Here is a 24,044-nt window from a genome sequence, read left to right on the forward strand (position 1 = left end):
TGCCCCGGTGCGCGTCCACCCTCGCCCCGCCCCGCCCCGCCCCGCCCCGCGGCAGGAAGAGGCTTTGGGCTGTTCAGCACGCGCTCCTTTATGGCCCCGGCACGCGAACACCGCCCCCGCCCGCCATCGCCCCCGCAGCCCCGCTGGGGGCTCCCCGCCGCCGTCGGTGGGCGTCCGGGCGGCCTCAGGCTGGGCCCGCGCGGCAGCCCCGAGGCGGCTACGAGGAGCTGCCGCGGGGCGGCCCGGTCACTGCCCGCGTCGCCTGCTCGGGGATGCGCGCCGGGTCGCTCAGGATGGAGGTGGAGATGCTCAGCTGCCGCAGGGAGCTCAGGACGGCTGCGGGGAGACGCGGGGCTCGTCGGTGCCCGCGGCCGGCGGCGAGCTCGGCGCACGCCGCCCTCCCGTGCGGAGGTGCCGCGTGTGTCGCAGCCTCGGCCCCAGCGTGCCCCGGCCGCTTTCTCTCTGGTTTTCCCCCAGGAGCTGCAGAGCCGGTCGGTGCGGGCCACCTGGCCGGCCCTGCCGCTGGGGCGCCGGGCGGGGACGGGGCTACCTACTGGGCCGAAGCGCTGGGAGGGAGCAGTGCTGGTCCAGCCAGGCGAGAGATGTCTGGGTGAGGCTCTCCATGCTGGCTGTGGACACCATGCCGTTGAAAGACTCGAACAGGGGCCGGATGATGATGCTGAACTGAGGGGAACAGAGGAGTTAAGGGCCAGCTTGGTCATGGTCTCCCACCCACCAGCTCCTGGTGTGGGTAGCATCCTCCCACAGGCGGCAGGACAGGCCTCCCGCTGGGGTGACAGGGATGTGAGTGTCAGCAGGACCATTCTGTGGACCAGGAAAGGGCCCAGCACCACCATCCCAACCACCCCGCCAGGCCAGGTGCTGCAGCACTGCAGCTCTGGCATGTGGGCGCCCTGGGGAGCCAGGTCCAGCTTATGGCCTGCACCACACAGCTAAGGGCAGGCAACAGGAGAGCTGCACAATCTGCATCACAGCTCTTCCAGACCAGATCAAGGAGTTGGCTTGTGCTGTGTCCTCTGCAGGTACCCAAAAGCAGAACATGACACCAGCACATGTGCTTCCCAAGCTATACCCAGCTTCAGGGAACAACACCGGGGGCTGGTGAATGTGTGTGTAGTAATCCACGGGAGGCACCTCCTCCACCATGAGCATGCCCATGTCAGCCTTAGGATCCCTACTGTTGTGTGGAAGGAATCACAAAGCCCTCTCCCAGTCCGTGTCAGGGACCACCTCTGCTTTGCCCTGGCTGCTTCTGCTACCCGGGGTTTGGCTGACCTCATGGTTTCTGCAGACTTGATGGTCTCAGTGTGTCTAATCCCCATTCATGAAGAAGCTGGCCCAGGTCTTTGACCATCCTGTCTGCCACTCCTTGGCCTTTGGCCCTCTTTGTCCTTTCCACTGTGTGGAGTCCAGACTTGTATCCCAGGCATGGGCACAACTTGGTTTCCAGGGTGTGCTATACTGGCCACCAAGGTGAAGTCCTCATGTCACCAGGTTTGTGCCTGGTCCTTTCTTCAGGTCATCAGGAGCTCTTCCCTGCATGGCAACAGTGAGCTCAGCTCCACTGGTGACCTCCCTTTTCCCCAAGGACTGATCATTTATTCCTACTCTGTTCACTCCCTTGTAAAAGAAGCTTCCCCTTAGCCACAGCATCTCAATGGGCTCCCACCGTGCATCATCCCCAGAGCCTCTTGAGCCGGAGGGACATAGCAGTGGGCTGAGTGGGCAGACCAGTGGACCCAGTGTTCGGTGGAGGGAGCAGAGCCAGGAACAGGCACCAGCCCCAAAGGATACGATCCAGAACTTCCAGTTTTGCAGTGTGGAGGAGCGGATGTACTCGTCGAACATGCTGCGCATCTGGTCGAAGCGCTGGCGTGTGATGGGCACCCCTGTGGCTGGCAGCTGCTCCTGGCACAGGCTGTGGTGCACAAGCAGCAGTATGAGTCTGTGGTCAGGAGGCTGGGAGTTGTGGCAGCCACCCTGTAGGGAGAGGCTCCAGCAGGCCATCAGCTCTCAGCGGGGCTCAGTAGCTCTGCCTGTTTAGAGCTGGTACTGTCCTGCTCTCAGGGTAGTGGTGGGGCATGTGCCCACACACTCATCCCACACAGCTCTACTTCTTGAGCAAATCCCCCAGGTAGGGTTTGAGGCGGGGGGGGAGGGGGACACAGACAAATGGAGGTCCATGGAGGTGCTCAGAAGATTTGCTGTGGCTGCTGGCCATGGCACTGCTGCTTGCCCCGCCTTGCTTCCCCGACACAGGTAGCAGCTCCCTCCCACCTCCCCTGGCTGTGTCTCCCTACTTGATTGAGCTGTTGAGCTCCTCGATCTGCTCCCGCAGCCGCTGTGCCTCATCCTGGAGGGCTGCCCGCTCCTGCTGCAGCTTGCATATGTACTCAGCTGTCTTCTGCAAGGTGGTGGCCTTGCTGACCTGCAGGAGAGCAGGGCTGAGGCAGCAAAAGGCATGAGGTCTTGTGCGCCCCACTGCCAAGCCTTGGAAGTCTCTGCAACAGGCTGCAGACCTGAGGCAACCTGGGCATGACTCCATGAATACTGGTGCAGCCTGGGGGCACACGATCTCCAGGAGATGCCCTGTGCCCCTGCGTGCCCAGAGCTGGCCAGCTGGTCTGCTCTGCCCTGCACACTTACCTTGATGCTGGGCTGGGTGCTCAGTGTGCTCACCAGGCTGTGCAGTGTGTCAAAGCCCAGCTTGATGTTGAAGCGTCTCTTCTGCTCAGCAGAGATGTGTGTGATACGCCGGCTTTCTATCTGTGGGCCAGCACTGTCAGGCACCTCCTGGCAGCGGAGGTGGCCCTGGGCCTCCTGCCACACTGGATATGGGCTGACCCAAAGCTTGCAGTGAGGGTGGGGGTGAATTTGGTTGGGCAGCAGGGAAGGGGGTGCACATGGAGATGCTGCCCCCGTAAAGAAGGCAGCGCTTGCTCCTGCCATACCTTGCTGGACTCGGGTCTGCCCCTACGGGATGTGGGGTGATGCAGGGAGATGCCAGTGCCAAGCCCTGCATTGGGTCCCAAGGAGGCCTGTCTGGGCTTGGGCCAGTCACTGCCTGGATAATAAAAGAGGATGCTTAGGGAAGACAGGCTGACACCAGGGTCCTGTGCTGGGATGGGCAGTGGGGAGCAATCTGCAGCATTGCCCTGGCTCCAGGGCAGCTACCCCCTCAGCTGATGGTCCAGTTCCCAACCTTTTCTTGTCCTGTCTTTGTCCAAATCACATTCGTTTTACAACTGCTCAGAAAATGGGAACATCTGGTAAGTGATATTTTAAATTCCCAATGTTTCTTTGGGTGGGAACCACCAGGATAGAGTCCTGAGGGCAGTAAGGCTGTGATTTGCAGCACCAAACTGAAACTGGACATGACATGGGAGCCGGTTTTCCAGCCCCCACTCTGGTTTCTGTGGGTGAAAGCAGAGTGCTTCCCACTCGAAAACCAAGCTCTGGGTTTTCAAAGCCACACTCTGACTTTTTTCTGCTTTTGTCTTTTCCTCTTTCTGTTTTTGTTTTTTTTTTTTTTTTTTTTTTTTTTCCCTGGAGAAAGAGCCAGATAAAAAGGTCTGTGCCCTCCTCAGCAGAAAGAAGTCATTCTTACTCAGATAGGTAACTGCAAAAAGCTGGAATCAAAGCAGAAATTATTTTTTCCCAGAAGCAATTTGTGTTTGGCCCAGGCTCCCTGCAGGAAACAGGGTGCCCTGGGGGAGTTCCCAGTCACCCCACTCCTTGGGGTGCCCAGACTCACCGCAAGATGATGTGGGGGACAGCCGCTCCACCTTGGGGACCAGCAGCGGCCCCGGCGCAGCACCTGCCAGCATCACTGGCACTGGTACTGCCTGGGAAGGGCTGGAGCCAGGAGACAGCCCTGGGCTCAGCTGGGCCACTCTGGACAGGAAGGTGACAGGGACGTCAGGGACACTACTCTGCTGCTGAGAGAAGGTAGAAGGAAGCAAGAGGTTGGAGGCCAGTGTCCTGTGTGCATCAGGGACCAAACCTCACCCGCAGCACAGAGCCCCTCTGGTTGGTCAGCGCCCCAGCACTAACAGCCAAACACTGCAGGGGGACCTGCAGGGGCCTTGCAAGTGAGACGTTTGCGAGCTCTGCCCAGTTTCTTTTACCTGAAAAGATGCTTGGGCGACTCCCACCCAGTGCTGCTCTAAGCCTCCTTGGCACCCCAGCCACATGCCCCATCTGCATCCAGCTCCATTTTGCAGTGGGGTCCCCGTGAAGCCCCCTTCTCTCCACCTGCTATGTGGTGGCCCTACCCATTCCCCAGCAACCAGAAGGGCAATTCTCAACCTGGAAGGGGGAGAGGGGGCAACTGGTAAAAGGGTATGCAAGTGCTTACCGGGGAGACAGGGGATGCAGGCAGGAGTGACGGACCATGCGCAGGCGAGGTATCCAGGGCTGGCTCCTGCTTGGCTGCAAGAGAGAGGGGATTAGAAGGGTGCTTCTGCGTCAGGCTGCCGGTGCTTGGGTGAACTTTTCCTGCCCCATGGGGGTGCCAGCCCTGAGCACCAACATTGCTGCAGCCCTTTCACTGCCCATCTGCTCCAGGGAAGACTGAAGCAGACACTGGAGAGAGGTGCCTTTGCTCCCTGCATCGGGGACATTCTATAGAATTATAGGATCATAGAATCATTAAGGTTGTAAAAGACCTTTGAGATCATCTGGTCCAACCATCATCCTACAAAAAAGAAGCCCGCAAGGCATCCTAGGGTGTAGCTTGAACCTACAACCCCAGCATGCCGCTAAGGGGGAGGCGAGCAGCGCAACCACTAGGCTACAGCCAGCCCCTTAAATCCTCATGTGTTGTGAGCCTGGGAGCCTTGGTGCAGTCACATACCCCCAGCAAGTTTTGGCCAAACAAAGGAACGGACAAAACATCCTACATGGCACCTGTCCCATCACACACATGGGCAGCAGGGTGAGCAGACACAGCCGTCCCCTCAGCCCTTTCACACCAAGTAGGCTGTAGACACCAGGCTGGGGACACAGGGACTTTGCACCAGTGCTGGTAGTCAAGCCCTGGAGCCAACTGGTCCCCATCTCCATCCCAGGAGCAAAGGGCGGGGGGGTTCACCCACGTGTCTTTGCCTATGGGCTTGGCACTGTTTGCCCACTCCCTGCCTCACCATGGGGACAGCCACACACCCAGTTCCACATCCCCAGCATCCAAATCCCAGGGAGGAAGCAGCTCTCCCAACACCCTCAAGCACCCCCACCCACCACTGACTCACCCCAACCCTGCAACCCCCCCCCAAGGGTCTCCTGCAGCCCCTCACCTGTGGTCAGCAGCTGGGTCAGGCAGGGGTTGGGCACAGCCAGGTGTGGCGGTATGGAGGATCCTGGCAGCCTCTTCGCCTTGGTGCTGCCAGCCTTTGCCTTCGACCGCCCGCTCCCGCCAGGGGATGGCCCTTTTGGGGTGGCAAACCTGGGGCTGCCCGGTGTGGTGTGGGGCAGGTGCTGGGGGGCAGCTGGGCCAGAGTACCCTGGGGGCACCATGTCTACAGCATAGCCTATGCCTGGGGTGTGCTGGGCAAAGCATGGTGTGGAGAGTGGGGACACAGGGTGGGCAAGGAGTGAGGGGCTGGGTGATGCAGTGTAGGGAAACTTGGAGCAGGGGGTGGAGGTGGGGGAAAATGAGGGCTCTGGGCCCAGCAGTGGGGGCCCAGGGGATGGGCTGGGGGGGGTGTAGGGGAGGCCAAGCGGCTCCATGCCGACGCACTTGCCAGGGAAGTTGTACTGCAGCAAGGGCTTGTGTTTGAGCTGGGGGCTGAGGCTGCCAGGAACTGCAGCAGGGGGCTCGGGGGCCAGGGGTGGCGGGGGTTGCTCGGAGCTGAGGAAGGCACCATGGAGGCTGAGCTGGGAGGCACTGCCAGGCTGTGGGAAATAGGGACATGTCAGGAGGGGTGGCTTGGACACTGGCAGCCATGGGCCATGAACTGGGGTCATGCTCACCTGGAGGAGGGTGCTGGGAGGGAGCAGGGCATTGGGGCTGGTAGGCATGGCCCCTCCGCCACCATAGAGGGGCTCAGCCATAGTCACAAAGCAGGGTGGCTCCTGGTAGCCCAGTTGTGTCTGTGCAGGCAATGGCCGATGGCTGATGAAAATATCTGCGGGACAAAGTGGAGAGGTGGTGATGGGCAGTGAGGGCCCAGAGGAGTGCTCCTGCTGCCATGAGTTGCTCCTGGAGAGGGGTGACAAGCCCAGGGCACACTGGAGAGAGACTCCATGCCTGGTGCTGGTGCAGATTTGCCTGTTTCACCTTCACCTTGGGGGGGCATGACAGCTGCTGGCTCCATGGGCAGATTTGGTGCCCTTGTTGTGAAACACTGGAGTTTCACATGGTGAGAGGGAAGAAGCAACTCACGCGCCTAGGCCCAGCCTTGCCACAGGCACTGGGACAGGAAAACCCACCCAAGGACGCCACCCAGGGGTGGGGACCCCATCCCTGTCCCTGTCCCTGACACCCAGCTGAGAGCTGCATGTTCCAGCTACTCCCTGGGGGTTTGGGCCCTTCCCACTCCTCCTGAGCCAGCCCTGGTGGCTGGGACCATGCCACCCAGGCTGTGGGGCAGCTGTGGAGCTGGTCTCACCGCCAACACAACATAACTCAGAGGATCAGGTCGCACTGTCCCTGAGCCACGCGACACAGTCCTGCTGGGGTTGAGGCAAGCATTTGCATCTCTGGTCTGGTGCTGCCTTGCGTGCAGCCTGTGGCTAACCACATCCCATGGCCTTCCCGAAGCCGAGCCCCGTGACCTTGCTGCGACTCCCTCTCCCTTCCTGTCTCCTTCCCACAACCCTGCTTCTTCCGCAGGCCCAGACACCACGGCACAAAGCACTGGCGTTATGCCTGGGGCAATCACCTCCCCTGTTAAACATGCTCCATGGGCACATCAGCCCCACACACACTTCAGCTCTGTGCTGGGGCTACCATCGCCTGTGCCAGCACTGGACCAAACATGACCACCAGGAGGGTTTTTCCCCAGTGAGAATGACTAGGGGGTGGGGATGGGGCTGCTGGATGTACGTTTCCCTGTAAGGTGGAGCAGGAGCACTGGACGGACTTGCAAGCAGCTGCCCGACAGCCTGTGGCACAGGTTCTGCATCCAAGCAGCTGGTCCAGTACACAAGCACCCATATGTCTGCTGGGGAGCAACTCCAGCCCAGGGCCAAATCCTCAGCTGACATGGGCACCTCTGCCTTCAGGCCCTCGTGCTGCTGACAGCAGAGCCAGTTCAAGAACAACCAGGCTGACCCTGCCTGCCCAGCTTGCCCAGCTGTGCTCTGGGCACCAGGAGGCCTGCAATGACTCCTCTGAGCTCTGGCACAGGCTCCAGTGCCTGGAGTGTCCTCATTGGGAGAGGCAAAACCTTTGGGCCTGAGACCCTTTTGAGTCTACACTGGAGGAGGAAATGCCAGCAGAGAGGGATGCCGTGGCAATCCCAGCAGTGCCATACTGCACAGCACACTGTTGGCTGAGGGTAACACTGGTGTGACACAGGGCAGGTGCCCTGCTCTCCTTGACTCTTCCCCTTCCCCATGAGCCCTGCAGAGAGGAGCTGCAGCCCACGTACCCCAGGCTGGGGACAGCATTTGTCTACATGTCTCTTGCAGGGATGGGCAGCAACATTCACACTCCATTTCTTCCCAACCCACTGCTACAGGTTGTTTCAAGACAGAGTTGGCTGCTGTTGGCACCAGAGCCCTCATGATGGAAATGGCTTCTGAGGTGCTCAGGTCCTTATGGCCCCACTGTCCTCAGAGGCTGCAGCACATCCTCCTCAGACCCTGTTCCCAGTCCCACCTGGACCGAGGCCAGGGGCATGGCAAATGCCTGGGAGCACAGCAGAGCCACTCCTGCCCCTCCAGGGCCAGTACATGGTGTGGGCTGTGGCATGGCCAGGAAGGGTCTCAGCATTCCCCAAGGTGCAGCACCCAGCTCCTTGCTGCCTCTGGCCCTTCTCTGTGCCCATGCCAAGCTGTCCCCTGCCACCAGCACCGCAGCTCTGTGTGTATTTATAGGCATTTCTGGTGCCCAGCACTGCAGATTCGATTCCTCTTGTGCCTCTCACTGTGTTGCCAGGATGGATGGTGGATCCTGCGCAGCACAGCAGCTGGCAACCTCCTGGGCATTCTGTCCTCCCCTTCTCCTGCCCCTTACCCACCCTGTAGCTCTCGCCCATGCTCCTCTCCACTGTCACATTGACCTAATCTGCTCACGGGCTGTGCAGTGTGTCCAGGACACACTGCTGCTTGGTGGACAAGAGCCTGTGCGGTCAGCACACTAAGCCTTTGGCATCATTCTCAATCCTGGAGCTGCTCTCCAAAGGGATCCAGGTTACAGAGCCTGTTCCCAAATACAGGACCCTCCAGCACTGACCCTGGGCTCCAGGCAAGCCCTGCGGTACTGCAAGGTGATGCCACCCCATGAGCTGGCCAACTTGGCCCCTGTAACCCAGTACCCAGAGCAGGTCCTACCTGGAGTGCGGTGCCAGCAGAGCTCGGGCACCGCACCGGGTTGTTCCCTTGCCTCTGCCATCAGGACTTCTCCATCTGCCCCACACCATGCTCCGGCACCCGCTGGGGACATGAGGTGGTTCCTCATTTGGGGATTGGCTTGCACTTGCTGACTGACAGGCACTGAGCTCTATGACAGCCACCAGGCACAGTGACAGTCCTGTGACCCTTGAGGAGTCCTGAGCCCCCATCTCTGCTCCACTTGCCTTGTTCATGAGATGTGTAGACTCTGGGCACAGCCCCAGTAGGGCTGTTGTGGTGTCCATCCCGCACACTTACACCATGCTGCTCTGCACAAGGCTGCCGGGGGATCCCTGCTCAAGCCACCATCAGCCATCACACACACTGCAAATGCAGCCCTGGGTCCTAAGCTGACTGGCACCTGCTACTCTGGCACCCGGCACCCAGCTTTCAGCATCAGCCTCCCCTTCCTGGAAAAGGACCACCATGTCCTCTCCCTACTCACCCCATGGCCCTGTGGTCACACTTAGGGCCCTGCACACCCCAGCTGTGCTGCCTAATACAAGTTCAGACTCCCAGCCCAGCCTGAGGTGTGCACTCCTCTCTGCTCCCTGGCACACTCACACATCCTGGTGTGGAGGCTTTCCTGCCATTTAGTGGCTTGTGGTAAGACCCAGCCCATTTGCAGGCAGCACCCTGGAGTAAAATGCAGACCTCTACCCCAGGAAAAGACAGACAATTTGTCTGTTCATAGAAATGCGTTGCTTCAGATGGGTACCATAGTGATACTTGACAATTCCTGCTGATCATGAGGCTGGGCCGCACTGGGTGCACAACAGCAGCATAGATGACAGTGTGGCCCATGAAAAAGAGGCACTGGGGCTGCTGTTGTGACACCACTGCTGTGAGGTGCTGCTTAAAAGGGGTCAGTGCAGCCTTCCAATGCCATGCAGGACCTCCTTGTGGAATGGCAAGTGTTATTTTGACCCCTTCAGAGCTGTCCCACCACCCAGCAACTGGTGCCCACCAGGGGCACCCAGGGACAGGCCAACGGCTAGCAGTGAGGGCAGATCCTTTTCCCAGCATGGCTCACCCCAATGGGATACATGGAGCGAATGTGCTGGAAGGGCTGGCAAGAGCTTCCAACCCATCTACCCCTGGGGCATCCCACCACCTGCCCCCGCACATGAGGGTGCCCACTATTGCCTCTGCTCCCCGTCAGCATCTGGTCTTGCATCAGCCCACAGCTGTATGGCGCAAGCCACTTTGTTTCCTCCAGTGGAGGGAAGGAGGAAATAGAGAGGCTGGCCAGGGAGCTCCAGGAGTCCCAGCCAGGCTCCATTCACAGGGCACTGAAAGACACACCGAGGGGTCCAGAGATGCTGGTGCTGTCTGAGGCCACCAGCTACATGGGAGGCCTGCAGCCACCAGGCCACATCAGCTGCCCCCCCTAGAAAGTGCTCCCAGGCTACTGGCTTCAGCACACTCAAGGGCAGAGGTAGTCTCTGGTGCAGTGTGTGCCAGCAGTGCCTGGCCCTTACACCACCCATGGGTACACAGCACAGCACAGATGGGACCAGAACATGTCCCAGCTGATACTCTAGTGCTCACTAGAGTGCTCAACTAGCGCTCAACTAGTGCTCACAGACACTGTACTGCTACAAAAGAGTGCACCATGTTCTGTGTCGCAGGCAGACCATGACTGGCAGCACTGATCCCATGGGAAGAGGCTGACATTGCTCACTCATCCTCCTCAGCAGCCCCGTTGCCCCAGCTGTCTGGCCTGGACACCAGTGGCAGTTTTGGTTTTTGGGGCCAACCTGGCAGGGATAGTGACATGTCCTCAAGGGATGTAGCACAGCCCATCATAGGGGCCCAGCTCCAATGCAGGCTGCAGTGCCTGGGGCTGGCCAGCAAGAGAGGGCTGAGGAGCGGGACGTGGCAGCACAGAACCTGCTCTCTAGAGGTTTCCTCTTTCTTTTTTTCTTTTTCTTTGACAATTGTCCTTCCTCTGTCTGCAGCCAAATTCATGTGTTTTCGTACACCTGGAAAGACACTCTGTAGAAGTCCCTTTCACCAGCTCTTGGCCAAGCTCCTCCTCAGCTGCTACAGCAGACCAGGGCACCCCAGCCCTTTCTTGCTGCTCTTTCTATGTTCAGCACTTTCTGGCCCCATCAGCTCTTGGTCCTGGCCAGAATTCTCACATTCACTTTGGGCTGCCATGGTGTGCACAGTGCACCAGGCTGTATGGATGTGGTTCTGCATCCAGCCTGGCTCTTACCTGAGATCTCCATGGTATCATCCAGGCTGGGCTGCAGGGGAGCCAAGTCTGGCTGGATCATGTCGGCATTCCCAATATATGCTGGAAGAGCAGAGATACAGCATTAGGGCACTGCACCCCCAGTCATCCTGTGTCCTCTGTCCCCCAGGGCTATCCTCAAACCTGCCCTATTGCCACTGCCAACACACCATTGTCACCCTGCATTGCTGCACCTTGCCCCACAGCAGAGCAAAGCCAGCCAGATGGGTTCTCTCCCTGCCGGAACCCAGCCTCCAGGTCCATCCTATCCCACCATACTGCCCACCAGCACGTCTGAGGCCTCACCCACCCAAAACCCTCCATGAAAGAGGAGAAAAAACAGCTGATCCAGGTGCAGGAGCTGGCGCTGGCTGGTGCTGCAGGAGCTGCCTGGAACCGGGCCAGTAGGGACAATGAGGAGCAGTCCCAGACTGGCAGTGCTGCCATGGAGTCTGGTATGAGGTGAGTCCTGGCCTCCCTGGCAGCTACCTGTGGCACCACAGCCCATCTTGCCCTGGACAGCACGTGCAGCCACTGGGAGCTCTGTGTTTCCAGGGCAGCAGCAGTGTTGGGGTTGTCCAGCACTGGTGGGGGCCCTGTCTGCCAAAGGCAGCAGCTCTCAGTTTGAAGCCAAGAGGCAGAGATCTGCCTTGGGCATGCTGTCTGCCTGGACCTCCTCTTCCAATTCCAGCATGGCTTGGGGCACCTACCATCCTCTGGGAGTGCCTGGTGGGTGCTGGGTGTCTGTGTCATGGTGAAGAGCGTGTCAGAGATGTCTGATAGGAAGGTGTCCAAGTCGAAGTGCTGCCGGCCCCCCAGCTCCTCTTCCTCGTTCCCAAGCAGCATGGGCACCACGTTGCAGAAGAGCTGGTTGCACCATTTCTCCGTTGGTCTCCAGGCATCCTCGTCCTGGGTGAGATGGAGAAAAGGAGCTGGTGGGCACCTCCTGCAGGCAGGGCCCATGCCTGCCTCCCTGGCTGCTGCCCCGGCAGTTCCCAGACAACTGCAGCCTCCCTCATCCCAGGGCCTCCAGCCTGGCACACTGGTGCTTCTGGAGGGTGAATCAACATCCCAGCTCCCTCCCATCCAGTGGCCACCACAGACATCAGGGACAGGGGGCTTTCAACTATGCTTTTCCGGAGCTGCCTGGCACAGGGCTCCACATCATGCCCCTCTCGCCACTGCCCATCCTTCCCCAGAAGACTCACCTGCTTTGGGCTGGAGAGCTCTCCCTCCCGGCTGGACTTTCGGAGCTGGAAGGAGAAGAAGGTGACAGCTGGGGTGTGGGCAGATCCAGGGCAGGGCAGCGAGGGCAGTGGGTCCTACCCCTCAGTCACTTCCTGCCAGCGAGCAGGACCACGCGCACTGCCTGCTCTAGGGTCTGGTCCTGGCCACCACCCCTTCACATCTGCCTTTACTGCACAGGACAGTAGTGAGGCTGGTGGAGAGGTGCGTGGCGGTGCGAGGCTGCCTGCACACTGCCTCCCGTGGCACCCTGGCCTTTTTCAGGCTGAGCGAGCGGCTGGGGAGGAGGCTGGCATCATGCTCCTCCCTGCATGGCGGGTGGCCAAGGCCGGTGCCACCCGGGCCACCGCTAGATTATTCTGCCCGGGAATGACTCTCAGGGTGACACTGGGCCAGCCGGCCTGCTGGCACGTGCTGCCTGGCTGAGCCGCTGCTGCCAGCGAATCGTGGCCCAGCCAGGGTGATGCAGTGAGCGCCGCTTGTCCCACCCCAGCACGTGCACTGCAGGTGTGCTGCCAAGCCCAGCCCCAGGCCATGCAGCAGGCAAGGCAGAACCAGCTCAGGTCAGACTGCGAGAGTATGCCACAGCACCACAGGCAGCCAGGGACGGGACCCTGCCAAGTCCCCTCCACCATCACCATGGGGGCAACCATTGGCCAGCTCCCAGGCAGCCATGTCTCTGCACCAGGAATGCCGCTATCCTGTCCCACCATCGTCGCACTGGGGCAGGGAGCAGCAGGGACAGGGCCACTCACCCGCTTCTTGTAGTAGATCCTCCACTTGTGATACTCCCTCATTACCACCTCAATGCGGCGTTTCCAGTAATTGCCCTCCAGCACGACAGCCTGCAGGAGTGGACAGTACTGCAGCACCCTGGGAGCTGATCCCCCAGTCTGGCACCCCACAGCCAGCCCCTGCCAACCCCAGGCCCCCCACAGATGGGACTGGTTTCCTTGGGCCACATCATAAATGCCTTCCCCAGCAAATCTTGCAAAGACAGCAAGCTGGGATGGGGGCTCTACCTCCTCTGATGTCCCCATCTCCCAGCTGCACAACCCCTGCCCCTCCCAACCTGCTCCTGGCTACAGGAGCAATGAGGGCCCACACCCTACCTCTGGTTTTCGATGCTCGTCAGCCTCTGATCCTTCCAGGGGGGTGATGAAACCACACATGGGGTTCTTCCTCTGCTCCACATCTGTCCAGGGAAAACAGCCAGCTTTGCCCACAGCCTCCTCCCTGCACAGGGGAGGGAGCCGGCACGCTCTAGGGCTGGGTGCCTGCTGTGGCTCTGCTGCCCCAGCATCAGCCCCACCCCACATGGCATTGCCCGGCACTCGACATGGGCAGCAGGGTCTGGCCCCGTACTCACACTGGATGTACCACGCTCTCCAGATAGCATTGTTGAGACGGATTTTATCCCGGCAAAGCAGCCGCTGCCCCTTGAAATTCTTCCACTTTGGCGACACCAGCTTCCCACTAAAATGCCAGGCAAAAGAGAGGCTGAAGGGGACCATGCTAGAGCCCTCCCATTTTGGGGCCTTGCAAGGAGGCCATGCCTTGAGACAGACTGAGGGCTGCCAGCAGGTCTGGGAGCAGGCACAGCCATGTGGCTCAGCTTCACAGCTCTGTTGCAGGCTTCTTGCTAGGGACCCATTGGAGCACCATAGGAGCACCCTGAGCTCCTGTTCACTGAGAGCAGCACAGGCCTAAGTCAGGAGCTTTGCAGACCCACATTAGGCTTCTGGAGCCCCTGGGATTAAAGCACAGCATACACGAGAATTCACTGACCGAGACTCTAAACATTGCTCCAAGGTGGGACCCCATCCTCCCCGAGCTGTGTTCTAGCTCCCCAGGGGACAGGAAGGGAAGTCGCCCACCCAGCCAAGTCACTGGGAGCATGTGCTACTGTGGCTCTTGCCTCATCGCAGCATTGGGACTGCTATTTTTTTGCCTCTTTTTAACTCCAGGCAAGGTTTGGAAACTCTGCCTTCAGCCAGCATCAGGCATGGGCAGCAAGACAGGCAGGGACAGCTGTCTGTGTGGGTCTGGGGACAGAAGGACATGCAGCTTGAGGACATCACGGGACACTTGCTTCTGCCCTAGGAGGGGCAGAGACAGGACCAGCCCTGTCCTCAGCCCAGCACTGCCACGGGCTCCTTTTCCACCCAACCCTACACCTGGTGCCACTCTGCACCCCCTCACCCTATCTCCCAGCCCAGCCTGGGCTCCCTCCTTCCATGTTTCCAGGCTTCTGGAGGCAGCGGTGTTTGTTGTGCAGCTTTCCATGGTGGTGGTGAGGTCCCTCACACAGCCTGCAGTGTGGGAAGCTTCCTTTCATGAAGCCAGCAGTGCAGCTCATTTCCTTCCATCTGAGGGACCCATTACCCTCCTGTGCACCCAACTGCACTGCACAAAGGTTCCCAAAGTTATGCTGTCCCATGGGGCCCTGTGAGAGAGGCCAGGGTCTCTTATTGCCTGGCTCTCCTGATCCTCCGGCCAGCCTCTCTGTCGCAGGTTTGGGATCCCAACTGTTTCCTTTCCTCTTCTTCCTGCTCTCCCACCTGCCAGCACATGGCCCTGGGTGATGACAGCTTCACCCACAGCTTCACGAAGGCTGGGCTGCTCCCCATGGGCAGCATTCACACACACAGTACAGTGCATGTGAAAGGCCACAGCTGCAGTTCTTCCTGTCCCTCTCCAGCTAAAAGTTTCTCCCTTGAAAATCTCAGTGCTGCTTCAGGTCCCTCTTATCCCCTATACATGCAAAGAAGAGGAAAGGTAAAGGCTGGGCTTGAGTGTGTGTGGGCATATTCCCCTGTTGCCACATCTCCTTGGATGTACCCTGCAGATGATGGGACAGGTGTCCACGGGGAGGTGCTGGAGGAGGAGAGCTGGGCCCTACCAATGCTTTAAGCAGCAGCACACTTCCTATTCAAACTCCTGAAAGCTCTGTTGTGCAGGCTCTAATGAAGACTCTGGCCAATACTGCATTAACTGTGCCTTGAAATCTGCTTCCCATGTCTTGACTCAGCTCAGTCCCATGGCAGAAATTGTCTCAGTCCTGCCCGCAAGGCTCCCTCCCTCTACGGCTGAGCGACTTGGCGAGGAGGAGCTCAGTGTAGTAGAGCCAGCGACATAGCCACATCCCCATGGTGCTTCCCTCAAGACCCACCTACTGCCAGACATGGTGGCTAAGACTCCAGGGTGCTCCTGTCCCTCTGCCCCACAGAGTGAGGTGGCTTTTTGGGCAACAGGGAGACATCGCTGCTGTTACATACAGGTGTCCCAATCAGGCAGCAGTACCTATAGCAAAATGCTCCATGCTGTCCCCAGCTGTCTCTGTGTATGGGAGGTAAGCGCTACCTGTGCCTTCTGGCTGGGGCTGGGAGAAGGCGCAGGGACCCCCAAGGTGCCCCACAACTCCAGAGCCTGATGTAGGAACATGTCTGGGAGCTAGAGCTCTGAGCCACAGGGGTGCAAGGGGGGACACCATCCCCAGGGAGAGCCATGGTTGCGGGCCACTCACCCAGCCCTGACCCATGGCCCCAGGGGGCTGGAGAAGGACCCACATCCCCATGGCTCTGGCCCATAGAGAGTTAAGGACTTGTCTATGCATTGGCCACTCCACTATCACCAGGGATTTTGAACTTTCCCCAGTGGCACAATGCAAACAGTGCGGTGGTGCCAAGCAGAGGAGCCAATGGAAAGGACAGGTTTCCTGGGCACGTGGCCAGTTCCTGCTGGTCAAGGCTACCCAGACACACTCCTTGCTAGTGCTGCCCATGTCACCAGCCAGCTTAAAGGAGCAGCCAGAAACTGTGGCCCCAAGCCCTAGGGCTGTAGCTGGGTGCCTTGGCCATGCATGAGGCCGGTGGGGCCATGGCTACCAAGCACCATGGGACGTGGAGGCAGAAAGAGAATGCCTGTGAGCCTCACCACAAATTGCCTTTTTCTTCCATTAACGATCCTTTCAGTTTTGGAGCTTATCACGCTGATCTTTGCTCACTGGTTTGCCTTGAAAGAAGCCCCACCCTTTCCTGAAATTATGTCCCAAGGAGATGGATGGAAACACTGCACTGAGACATGAGAAAGGTTTGGGATGCCCTGGTGTGCCTTGGCACAGTTCATGTGTCCTGCTGCCCTGAAGAGCTTGAGGAATGGGGACCTGGATCCCATAACTGGCAAAGGGGTTTCTGTGTGACAGGGAGTGGAGCTTGCTCTGTGACCAACCCTGGCACTGGCCAGCAGCACCTCTGGCTCAGCCAGTAGCACCTGTTTGTTCCATGATTTATTTAGCCTGCCCAGAAGTTTAAGAATTGCAGCCCCTACTTCCATGGCAAAATGAGTGTTTTGCTCTCCATCAATGCCAAGAAGAGGGGGAAGGAATGACTTGGTGAGATGCAGAGCTGCATGAAAGGAAATGGGCTGTAGCAGGAGGGGAAAGGCTAAGCTGAAGGTCCTCCTGCAGGCACGAGACTGCTTGACCTTCCCAAGTACACAGAAACAGTGGCCAGAAGCAGGCCCCCCTGGGGCCACCAGAACCCCCTTGTTCCACAGGCAGCAGCGACCCCATTGGCCCCAGGCTGGCTGAAAAATGACAGCCTTTCCTGTAAGTCCTAACAGCTCATACACCATTTCTTGCAAATTTTGGTACCAAAATCATGGTGTTTTTGTTTGTTTGTTTGTTTTTAACATAGATAATCCAGAATCTGGGAGATAAAGTTAAAAATCTAGCGCCACAGTTTTCCAAAAATTGCCCCAAAGCAAAAAGTGATTGTGCTCAAATCAGACAGTTGTGAAAATGCCTCTACTATCTGCATGAGCTTTTTTTTTTTTTTTTTTTTTTTTTTTGGTATTGATGAAAAAAAAAATGTTCTGCCAGCTTGTCTGTTTTGCTCTACTGCCTCCAGGGAAGTATGTGCTTTGCCCTGGCAGGCGTGTGGTGGAGGCTGGTGTGGGTGTATCTGGGATGATTTGAGGGCAGTGCTGTGACAGATGTGTTAACAGAGTGTGGGTAATGCTGAGGATTAGATATGGAGGTGCGCTGTGTATTTTCTCGCAGATAGGAGTGACTACATCCTTACAGCTCTGCTTTGTGGGCAGCCATTTACCTCAGTGCAAAGAAAGCACAATGTGCCCCAGATGAGAAGGGAATTCATTTAAATCCTCTTGCAAATAATTGTCTGGGAAGCTGGACAGCTTGCAAGTCAGGCTAGGTTCAGCATGGGAACAGGTTTGCACACCGGACCAACTCCTTTGCGCTCCACACTCTGCTTGGGCATGAACAGCCCCCAAATCTTTGGGAAATGGCTGAGAAAACACAAGCAGTTTCCTGCTGCAAACAACAGCACACCCGCACTGCAGCACAGATAGGCTCAGCCGTGCCCAAACCTTGCCCCCTCTGCAGGCCTGCTGCTGCCCCTCATGTTGACAATTCACAGCAGGAGCTGCACCGACTGCTGCAAAGCCCGTGGAGATCTGCAGAGCTGGGGCTGCTGTCAGCACTGAGCTCTGCTCCTCTGGCCAGAGTGCCCTGGCTCCTTGCAGATCAGGCATACACAGCATTGAGACAGTCTTCGGTCTTGCAGCCTCATCAGATGGATGCAACCAAATCTGCACTAGCCACTTCCAACCAGCCTGAACTAGTTCATAGGAACGCACTTTGCACAGGCGAATGCTGGTGAATTGTAGTGAATTGATTCTGAGTGATTTGCCGGGAGGGAGGGCAAAGGAAAGTGCAGACTAATCCTGACAGAAAGAGAAAGGAAGAGGATAGTTCAGTGTGTTCATCACTGGGGTGGTCCCTGCCTGCTAAGTTGCTGTATTCTTCCTGCTCTGTGCATCAGTGTTTAAGACAATGTGAATTAGAGAATCAGTAATGGCAAAGCTACAGCGGCAATTCCACTTCTCCTAGGAAAGCCTTAGAGGCTGCTATCAGCTTGCCAAGACGACAAAACAAGCCTGTCTTGTTTTAAATCGTATGAGAGTGGCAGAGTTGATACTCCACTCCGATGTCCCTACCTGCTAAATCTCCCATTCCAGTACAGGAAGGGAAGAAGAGGAGGTTATTCTAAAACACACTCTGGAAAAAACTACAAGAGGTTTTGTTTGTTTTGTTTTGTTTTTCCTGAAGCACAAGACAGACCTGCACAAGATGGGACCACACAAACCTGCAGTCTGCAGTTCCCATCTGCACTCGATTTTTCTCCCTTAGAAGGACAGTTCCTCAGGACAGCCACCCAGTGATTCCCTCCAATTCTTTAAAGGATGGGGCGGGACAGGATGAGGTGGGATGGTGTGTGAGCCCAGGAGCCCCTGAAAGGCAGAATGATGGGGAGTAGCACCGTGCTTGTGGGGAGAAAGAGTTTGCTCAGCTGGGGCGATTATGCTGGGGCGAAGGTGTGAACAGTTCCTGAAGGAGCTTGGCTCCACACGTGCAGCTTCTTGGGGAAACCTGGGGAATCCAAGTGTACTACTGCAGGGAGGTCCACCCGTGACAGACATGAGAAACAGCAGTCTGAGGAAGAGACTCAAGAAAAGCAGCAAGATGATTACTTGCAAGGAAGGAGTGGATGACAATCCTTAACTCTTTGGCAGGAGAGCTGCTGAAAAGAGAATAGTGTCCTGAAAAATGGTTACAAAGAGCCTTGGAACTGCTTCACGCCAGCCCCTAGCACCAAGAGGAAGACCATGGTGGGGGGAGATGCTGCTTTTTGAGGGAGCTGAAGAAACAAGCTACTGCTGGAAGCAAGCCCTGATGTGGAGAGGGTGCTTCTTGCTCACAAAGGAGGTGATGAACTGTCTGACCCATGGATGATATGAGAGATCCTCAAGGCAATGGCTCAAGCTGAGATGGGACTGCCATAAACGTGTGAAGTACCACAGAGGAATGATGGAGAGGGGTGGAGTTACAGCTAGTCAAAACACTGTTCAGCTACAGTCATTAAAAAACAGTTGTAAAAAAAAAACAAAAACAAAAACAAACAAACAAACAAACAAAAAAAAACAGTATTTTTAGAGACAGTTTAGCATTATTTACCTTCTTTTAATATGGTGTGAGCCAGGCCTTGAACAACAAGGAGTATGTGGCTGCAACAGACACCTCTCAGCAAGTAGGTCAAGAAGTGATAGTTCCACTCTATTCAGCACCTCTAAGGCCATGTCTGGATATTGTGTCCAGATTTGCTGCTTCTCCCCGCCCTGGGGAGTGGTTGGCTCCACAGTCAGGGTCCAGTCTCATGTGTGGAGAAGCATATCCAGCGCTGCATTGCAGGTCCAAGTTCACCTGAACCTGAGCTCTGATCAATGCTTCTTGTCGATCTGTTTTTAGGATGCTCCAAAGCTGTAGAGCACAATGGCTGTGAGATGGAGGAGGGGAGCATGTAAGCATGGAAGGGCCTTCAAGAAAGAGAAGAACTGAGCATGAATTTGGGTATCATCTAATGTCAAAATCTCCCTGCTGTATTCCACAACTGGCAGCTGCCCTGGCTCCAGGGTTGACAAAGACATGCTCTCACAGGTGCTGAGCAAGACCTACTCTTGCGCCAAGACAGACAAAAGAAGTCTCTACTGTTCTGGGCTCTGGGGTAGCCAACAGTGGTGGCAGTAAAACTTTGTAGCTGATGTGGATCTTCCTCACTGAGTGCTACTGTTCAACTGCAGTTATGGTTTGCCATGCTGCTGGGCTTGGGGCTGGTTCATGCTTTGTCATGCAAGAAGAAAGTGAGGCCCAGGAGTCTAAGGAGTACAGATATCTGGAGGGATGGAGTCATGTCTGCATCAAAAAGGCCAGTCCTGGCTCTTCTGGTCTGCTCCACCCACCAAAGCACTCACATCCTGCCCCTCTCCCTTCTGCCTGGGACACATCATTCATTGCTCAGGAGCACATGGAGGCTGCTCAGGAGCCAGGAGCCTACACATTCTGGGGTGCAGCAGTGTCCGCTCCTCCAGCCCCATGCAGCAAGACTCACAGTAAGGCAAGTGTGGGGCTGGGAGAGCAAAGGAAAGCGAGGCTACTAATTGCCTGAGTAGCTGGCAGTAAGTGCAACCAACCCTTGGATGGGCCACCCTATGCTGAAGTTTACCATATTTCTGTAGAGCATCAGCCTCACCTGCACCTCAGATGAGAGCTGTGCCTCACCAACTATAAGCAAACCATGCAGGCTGGCACACAGACGCATGGCGATGGGCCAAACGTACACAGCTACGTGGCAACTAGTACCCTGCGCAGTACCGTCACAGCACCTGGCATCACCAGGACTACTCTGAGACTGACCACATATTCCATCATGCCAAGCTCCAAAGGACTTCAAGGCACACCTGAGAGGCCAACGTGGGACCAGGACATGGGCAATTCTTCAAGGCTGTTTTGTCCGGGTTTTGTTTTCACAAGGTATCAATAGGTAATCATCACTCCAGGTTTTCACTTGGATTTTTGGGAGCTGTGCAAATAATTTTGCACTGAGGTCTGTAGAGCAAGTCAACCTTTGAGAGATTGCAAAGCCTTGAGGTCTTTGTGGAAGAGGGGAGCTACCTCCAAGAACATGGCCCAAGGTGCTAAGAAACAAGTTGCAGGCTCTCCTGTTGTCACTGAGGAGCTGTATGTGGGCTGAGCATGTCCCTTGCACCCTGGGCTTGGGTGATTTGTATGTTTGGGGGAACGACACAGTCACCCATCTGGTTTTGCTGGAGAGAAGGGGGGAAGCTTTCAGCAGGTCGTAGATAAAGCCCTGTGTAGCCGTCCAGGCTGGAGTGCTGCCACTGCCACATGACCTAGAATAACCTTGGGACAAGTGGGCACAGCTCTGTCCTGGATTGCCAAAGACTAAGTGTTGTCTGCATACAGGTTACTGCTGCTCTACAGAGTGTGCAAGGCTGGGGTGCAGGGTGCTGCATACAAGTGCAGTAACTCCAGATCTCCTGATGGAGGATGGTTAAGCTATGTGCTAAGAGAGGAAGAACTCATCTGGCTCCATAGCAGTTCTCCAGCACCAGCTCTTTTTCCCTGAAACCTCCCAGGATGGTGTTCTGTGAGCAGATTCCCCACTACAACCCAATGGACAAGCAGATGAGGTTCCTGGAGATGGAGCAGGGCTGGGGGAACCCAGCTTTTCCAGCATGCCAGACTCACACCTTCAGAGAACTGGGGGATCAGTGAGATGCATGCTGGGCGCGAAGACTCTCGGACTCACCTGTACTCTAGGCTCATGCACTCAAAGAGCCGGGTCAGGGTCGGGTCGATGCTCCGTGGATCAGCCGCCTCGGGATCAGCATGGCGGTGGCGCCGACGGGGCAGCGAGTCGCTGTGCGGCGACGACACCATGAAGTGGCCACTATGGATGACCTGGGAGGGTTTCTGCACCCCAGCACCAGGCCCTGCACCACCCGTGGTCGCATCCTCAGAGTCAGAGTCGAAGTCGGAGTCAGGGCATGACCCAACGAGGGGTTCCGGGAAGGGTCCTGGGAGCCCCACCTGAGCTTGTGCCATTGCCCAGTGCCTGCTGCAGGAGCCGCACAAGCTGGGAAGCCCTTAGTGGTCTGCCCCAGCACTGCAGTCCATATTCTGGCAAGTGCCCGAGCCCTACAGATGCTGCACTGGCATGGAGCACGCACTATTGCCCTCCCCAGCACTGCACAGGCACCTCCTCCTCAGCGTGGCTCGCCCCACCCCTGTCCCACGCCGTCTCCTCCACGCTGCTTGGTTCAGCTCTGGGTTTGCCAGGCCAGCTCTCTGTGAGCCCTATTTATAGCAGTGGCAGTGATCCCGCCCATGGCGCACCCACAGCCAGGCTGCAGCGCTTGCCACAGGCCACCACTAGCCACAGGTGCTCCAGCTCTGTGCCACTGCCATGTTCTCACCATGTGCCCGACTGCCCTGACTTTTATTTCCCCCGCAGATCTGGGGAAGATCAGCTCCAGGTCCCCTGGCCCACCCCTTGCCAGCAGGGCTTGCTGGCAGGAGGAGCACAGTCAGCTCTGTTTACCCTGGGCTAATCGCTGCTCCCAGAGCACCGGTGGGGAGAGGAGCACATGTTATTTACCTAGTGCCTCTGCCCTAACGTGTCTCCCTGCACTTCCAAGGGAACAAATACAGATTAAGGGACACAAACAAGTAAAATTATAGCAACGGGCATCCAGCTCAGCACAATGCACACCAAGTCACTGAGCCGTGCCACGAAGCTATGGAACAACTGAGGCAAAAGCCGGCTCCAAGACATGACCCAGCAGGAGAGAGGATGCAAACACTGTGTGCGAGACCCGTGGAGAGGACTATGATGAGCTCAGGTGCTCAGGATTCATATACCTTGTAGGCATGCTGTCCTTAAAGCCGACTGATTCCCTCTGTGGCTGTGGTGGCCCAAGGGAAGCAGCTAGGCAGGGCTCTTGCTCATGCCTCTTCTGGGCCCAGAGCTGACCTGGTGTAGCTGATCTTTGATAAATGCTGGGAGTTTTTGCCAGGGCTTAGCATTTCCCAAGCCATCTAGACCTGTGCCACAAGCACATCCTCACTGGTCAGTCACATGGGGATAAAGTAGATATAATTTTAAATTTAAATAATCTGTTTTATATCTAGTATCTGGCAACTTCTTCCCACAGCTCCATAATCCGACACAAGCATAGGTGCATAGGAAGCACCCAGACATAGCTTTTGGATGCCCCTAATGAAAACTTGGGATAAACAGTTGCATAAAGCTAACATCAGGTGGCCTCAGGCATCTGAACTTTAATCCAGCTCTCAGCTGGAGCTGAACACCCTTTGTACCACAAAGGTGGGTCCTGCCAGTGCTGCAGATGAGTGAGCAGCCATCCAGAATATTTTGTAGAGCTGGAAGAAGAATATGCACAAATAGTTGCTTTGGATATTTTTCTCACTGATTGATGCAAACCTCATTCAGGAGACATTTCTTCATTATCTAGGCAGGTCTACATTGCTCTGTAGCTCTCTTTTTCCCCTTTGTGACTGATTACAAATGTGTCAGCTTCTCCCAGGCTGCCTGTCAATGCTGAAGAGAGCAGCAATTTAAAAATTACTGTGTGCAGTCATTTGAGAGCAATAATGTCATGTGGATTTCCTGGGAAACTAAGAATTAGGCAAGGAAATAAAAGAAACAAAAATATTGGAAACACTCAGGATTTTTGAGAGCTCTCCTGTGCCAGGGCCACACTGTGCTAAAGGGACTTTCCAGGTTTTTCCTCAGGATCATTTGCCATCTGTTCACCTGCTGCAGGCAGACTTTGTTTTTCTGGAACAGCAGATGTCTAAGAGAAGCAGAGAAGTACATCAGTGAGGCTTTTAGGAACATTATAATGTGCTCATCCCCAGTCCAACAGTACTTGCACTTCAGAGGAGGGAAAGTTTATGAGTGAAGTACGTCCAGGCTGGGAAAAGGAGAGACAGACCGCACAGAGGGACCTTCCCCAGCAGACAGTGGCCCAGGTATGGCCCAGATGTATGCCCTGTGGGAGCAACGATCCTACACAGGAATGAGCCATCTGAATCGCTGAGGGATTTTGTAACTGGCCCTTTGGATCTCACATTATGTGATGCCAATTACAGCTATATGGGTGCAACACAGTCTCTGAGAGAGATGGTGAGGAAGCTGTGGTCCTTGGTGCAATGCAAAAGGGATGTTCCAAAGGGGCACTGCCACATGGGAGGTTAAAGCTCCAAGTCCCTGGAGCAATTCTCTAGAATGATCCCTACACTGAGCACTGAGGCAGGGCAAAACAGCTGCAGTGCTCACTATGGGGACACTACTCACAGTGCAGAAGTGGCAGTGGAGAGGGTTTCCCTCATCTGAGCCCTTGTAAGAGGTGGTGGTGAGAATTCAGATTGAAAAGTCAGTGCAAAGAAGTCACAAACCTCACTCATTAGATGAACATTGCCAGGAGCTCTAACCAAACTCCATCAGGACATTTCTGATCTGCTCATAGTGGGCTGTGACCTGCTACTTAGCTACTAAGGGAATGGAGATGACACAGA

At 56.5% G+C, this 24,044-nt stretch overlaps 1 protein-coding gene across 2 annotated transcripts; it reads right to left on the minus strand.

Moving 5' to 3' along the window:
* Positions 1-63: 63 nt before the first annotated feature.
* On the minus strand, positions 64-21,894 carry MLXIPL (MLX interacting protein like). Of its 2 annotated transcripts, XM_084492717.1 has the most exons (17): positions 21,253-21,886; positions 13,431-13,537; positions 13,174-13,256; positions 12,817-12,906; positions 12,025-12,069; positions 11,527-11,725; positions 10,799-10,879; positions 5,992-6,146; positions 5,316-5,913; positions 4,379-4,452; positions 3,776-3,959; positions 2,973-3,085; positions 2,668-2,787; positions 2,322-2,449; positions 1,816-1,939; positions 555-684; positions 64-336 (listed from the first exon to the last, which is right to left on the minus strand). In XM_084492717.1, exons 1-17 carry the CDS (start codon positions 21,546-21,548, stop codon positions 218-220), a joined length of 2,646 nt encoding a protein of 881 aa, XP_084348843.1. In that variant the 5' UTR covers positions 21,549-21,886; the 3' UTR covers positions 64-217. The 2 variants fall into 2 exon arrangements, with proteins under 2 accessions (XP_084348843.1, XP_084348842.1); XM_084492716.1 differs by having other exon boundaries at positions 3,776-3,956; positions 5,316-6,146; positions 21,253-21,894.
* Between the last annotated feature and the right edge of the window lie 2,150 nt (positions 21,895-24,044).

This window comes from Aythya ferina (assembly GCF_964211825.1).
Source record: "Aythya ferina genome assembly, chromosome: 19".
Lineage (NCBI taxonomy): Eukaryota > Metazoa > Chordata > Aves > Anseriformes > Anatidae > Aythya > Aythya ferina.

Excerpts from the sequence above, each read along its gene's own strand:
- MLXIPL (XM_084492716.1), bottom strand. The coding sequence starts at position 21,548 with ATGGCACAAGCTCAGGTGGGGCTCCCAGGACCCTTCCCGGAACCCCTC. Across the intron at positions 6,147-10,798 it reads TGATACCATGGAGATCTCAG|ATATTTTCATCAGCCATCGG; the intron begins GTAAGAGCCAGG and ends TTTGTCCCGCAG. Across the intron at positions 685-1,815 it reads AAAACTGGAAGTTCTGGATC|TTCAGCATCATCATCCGGCC; the intron begins GTATCCTTTGGG and ends TGTTCCCCTCAG.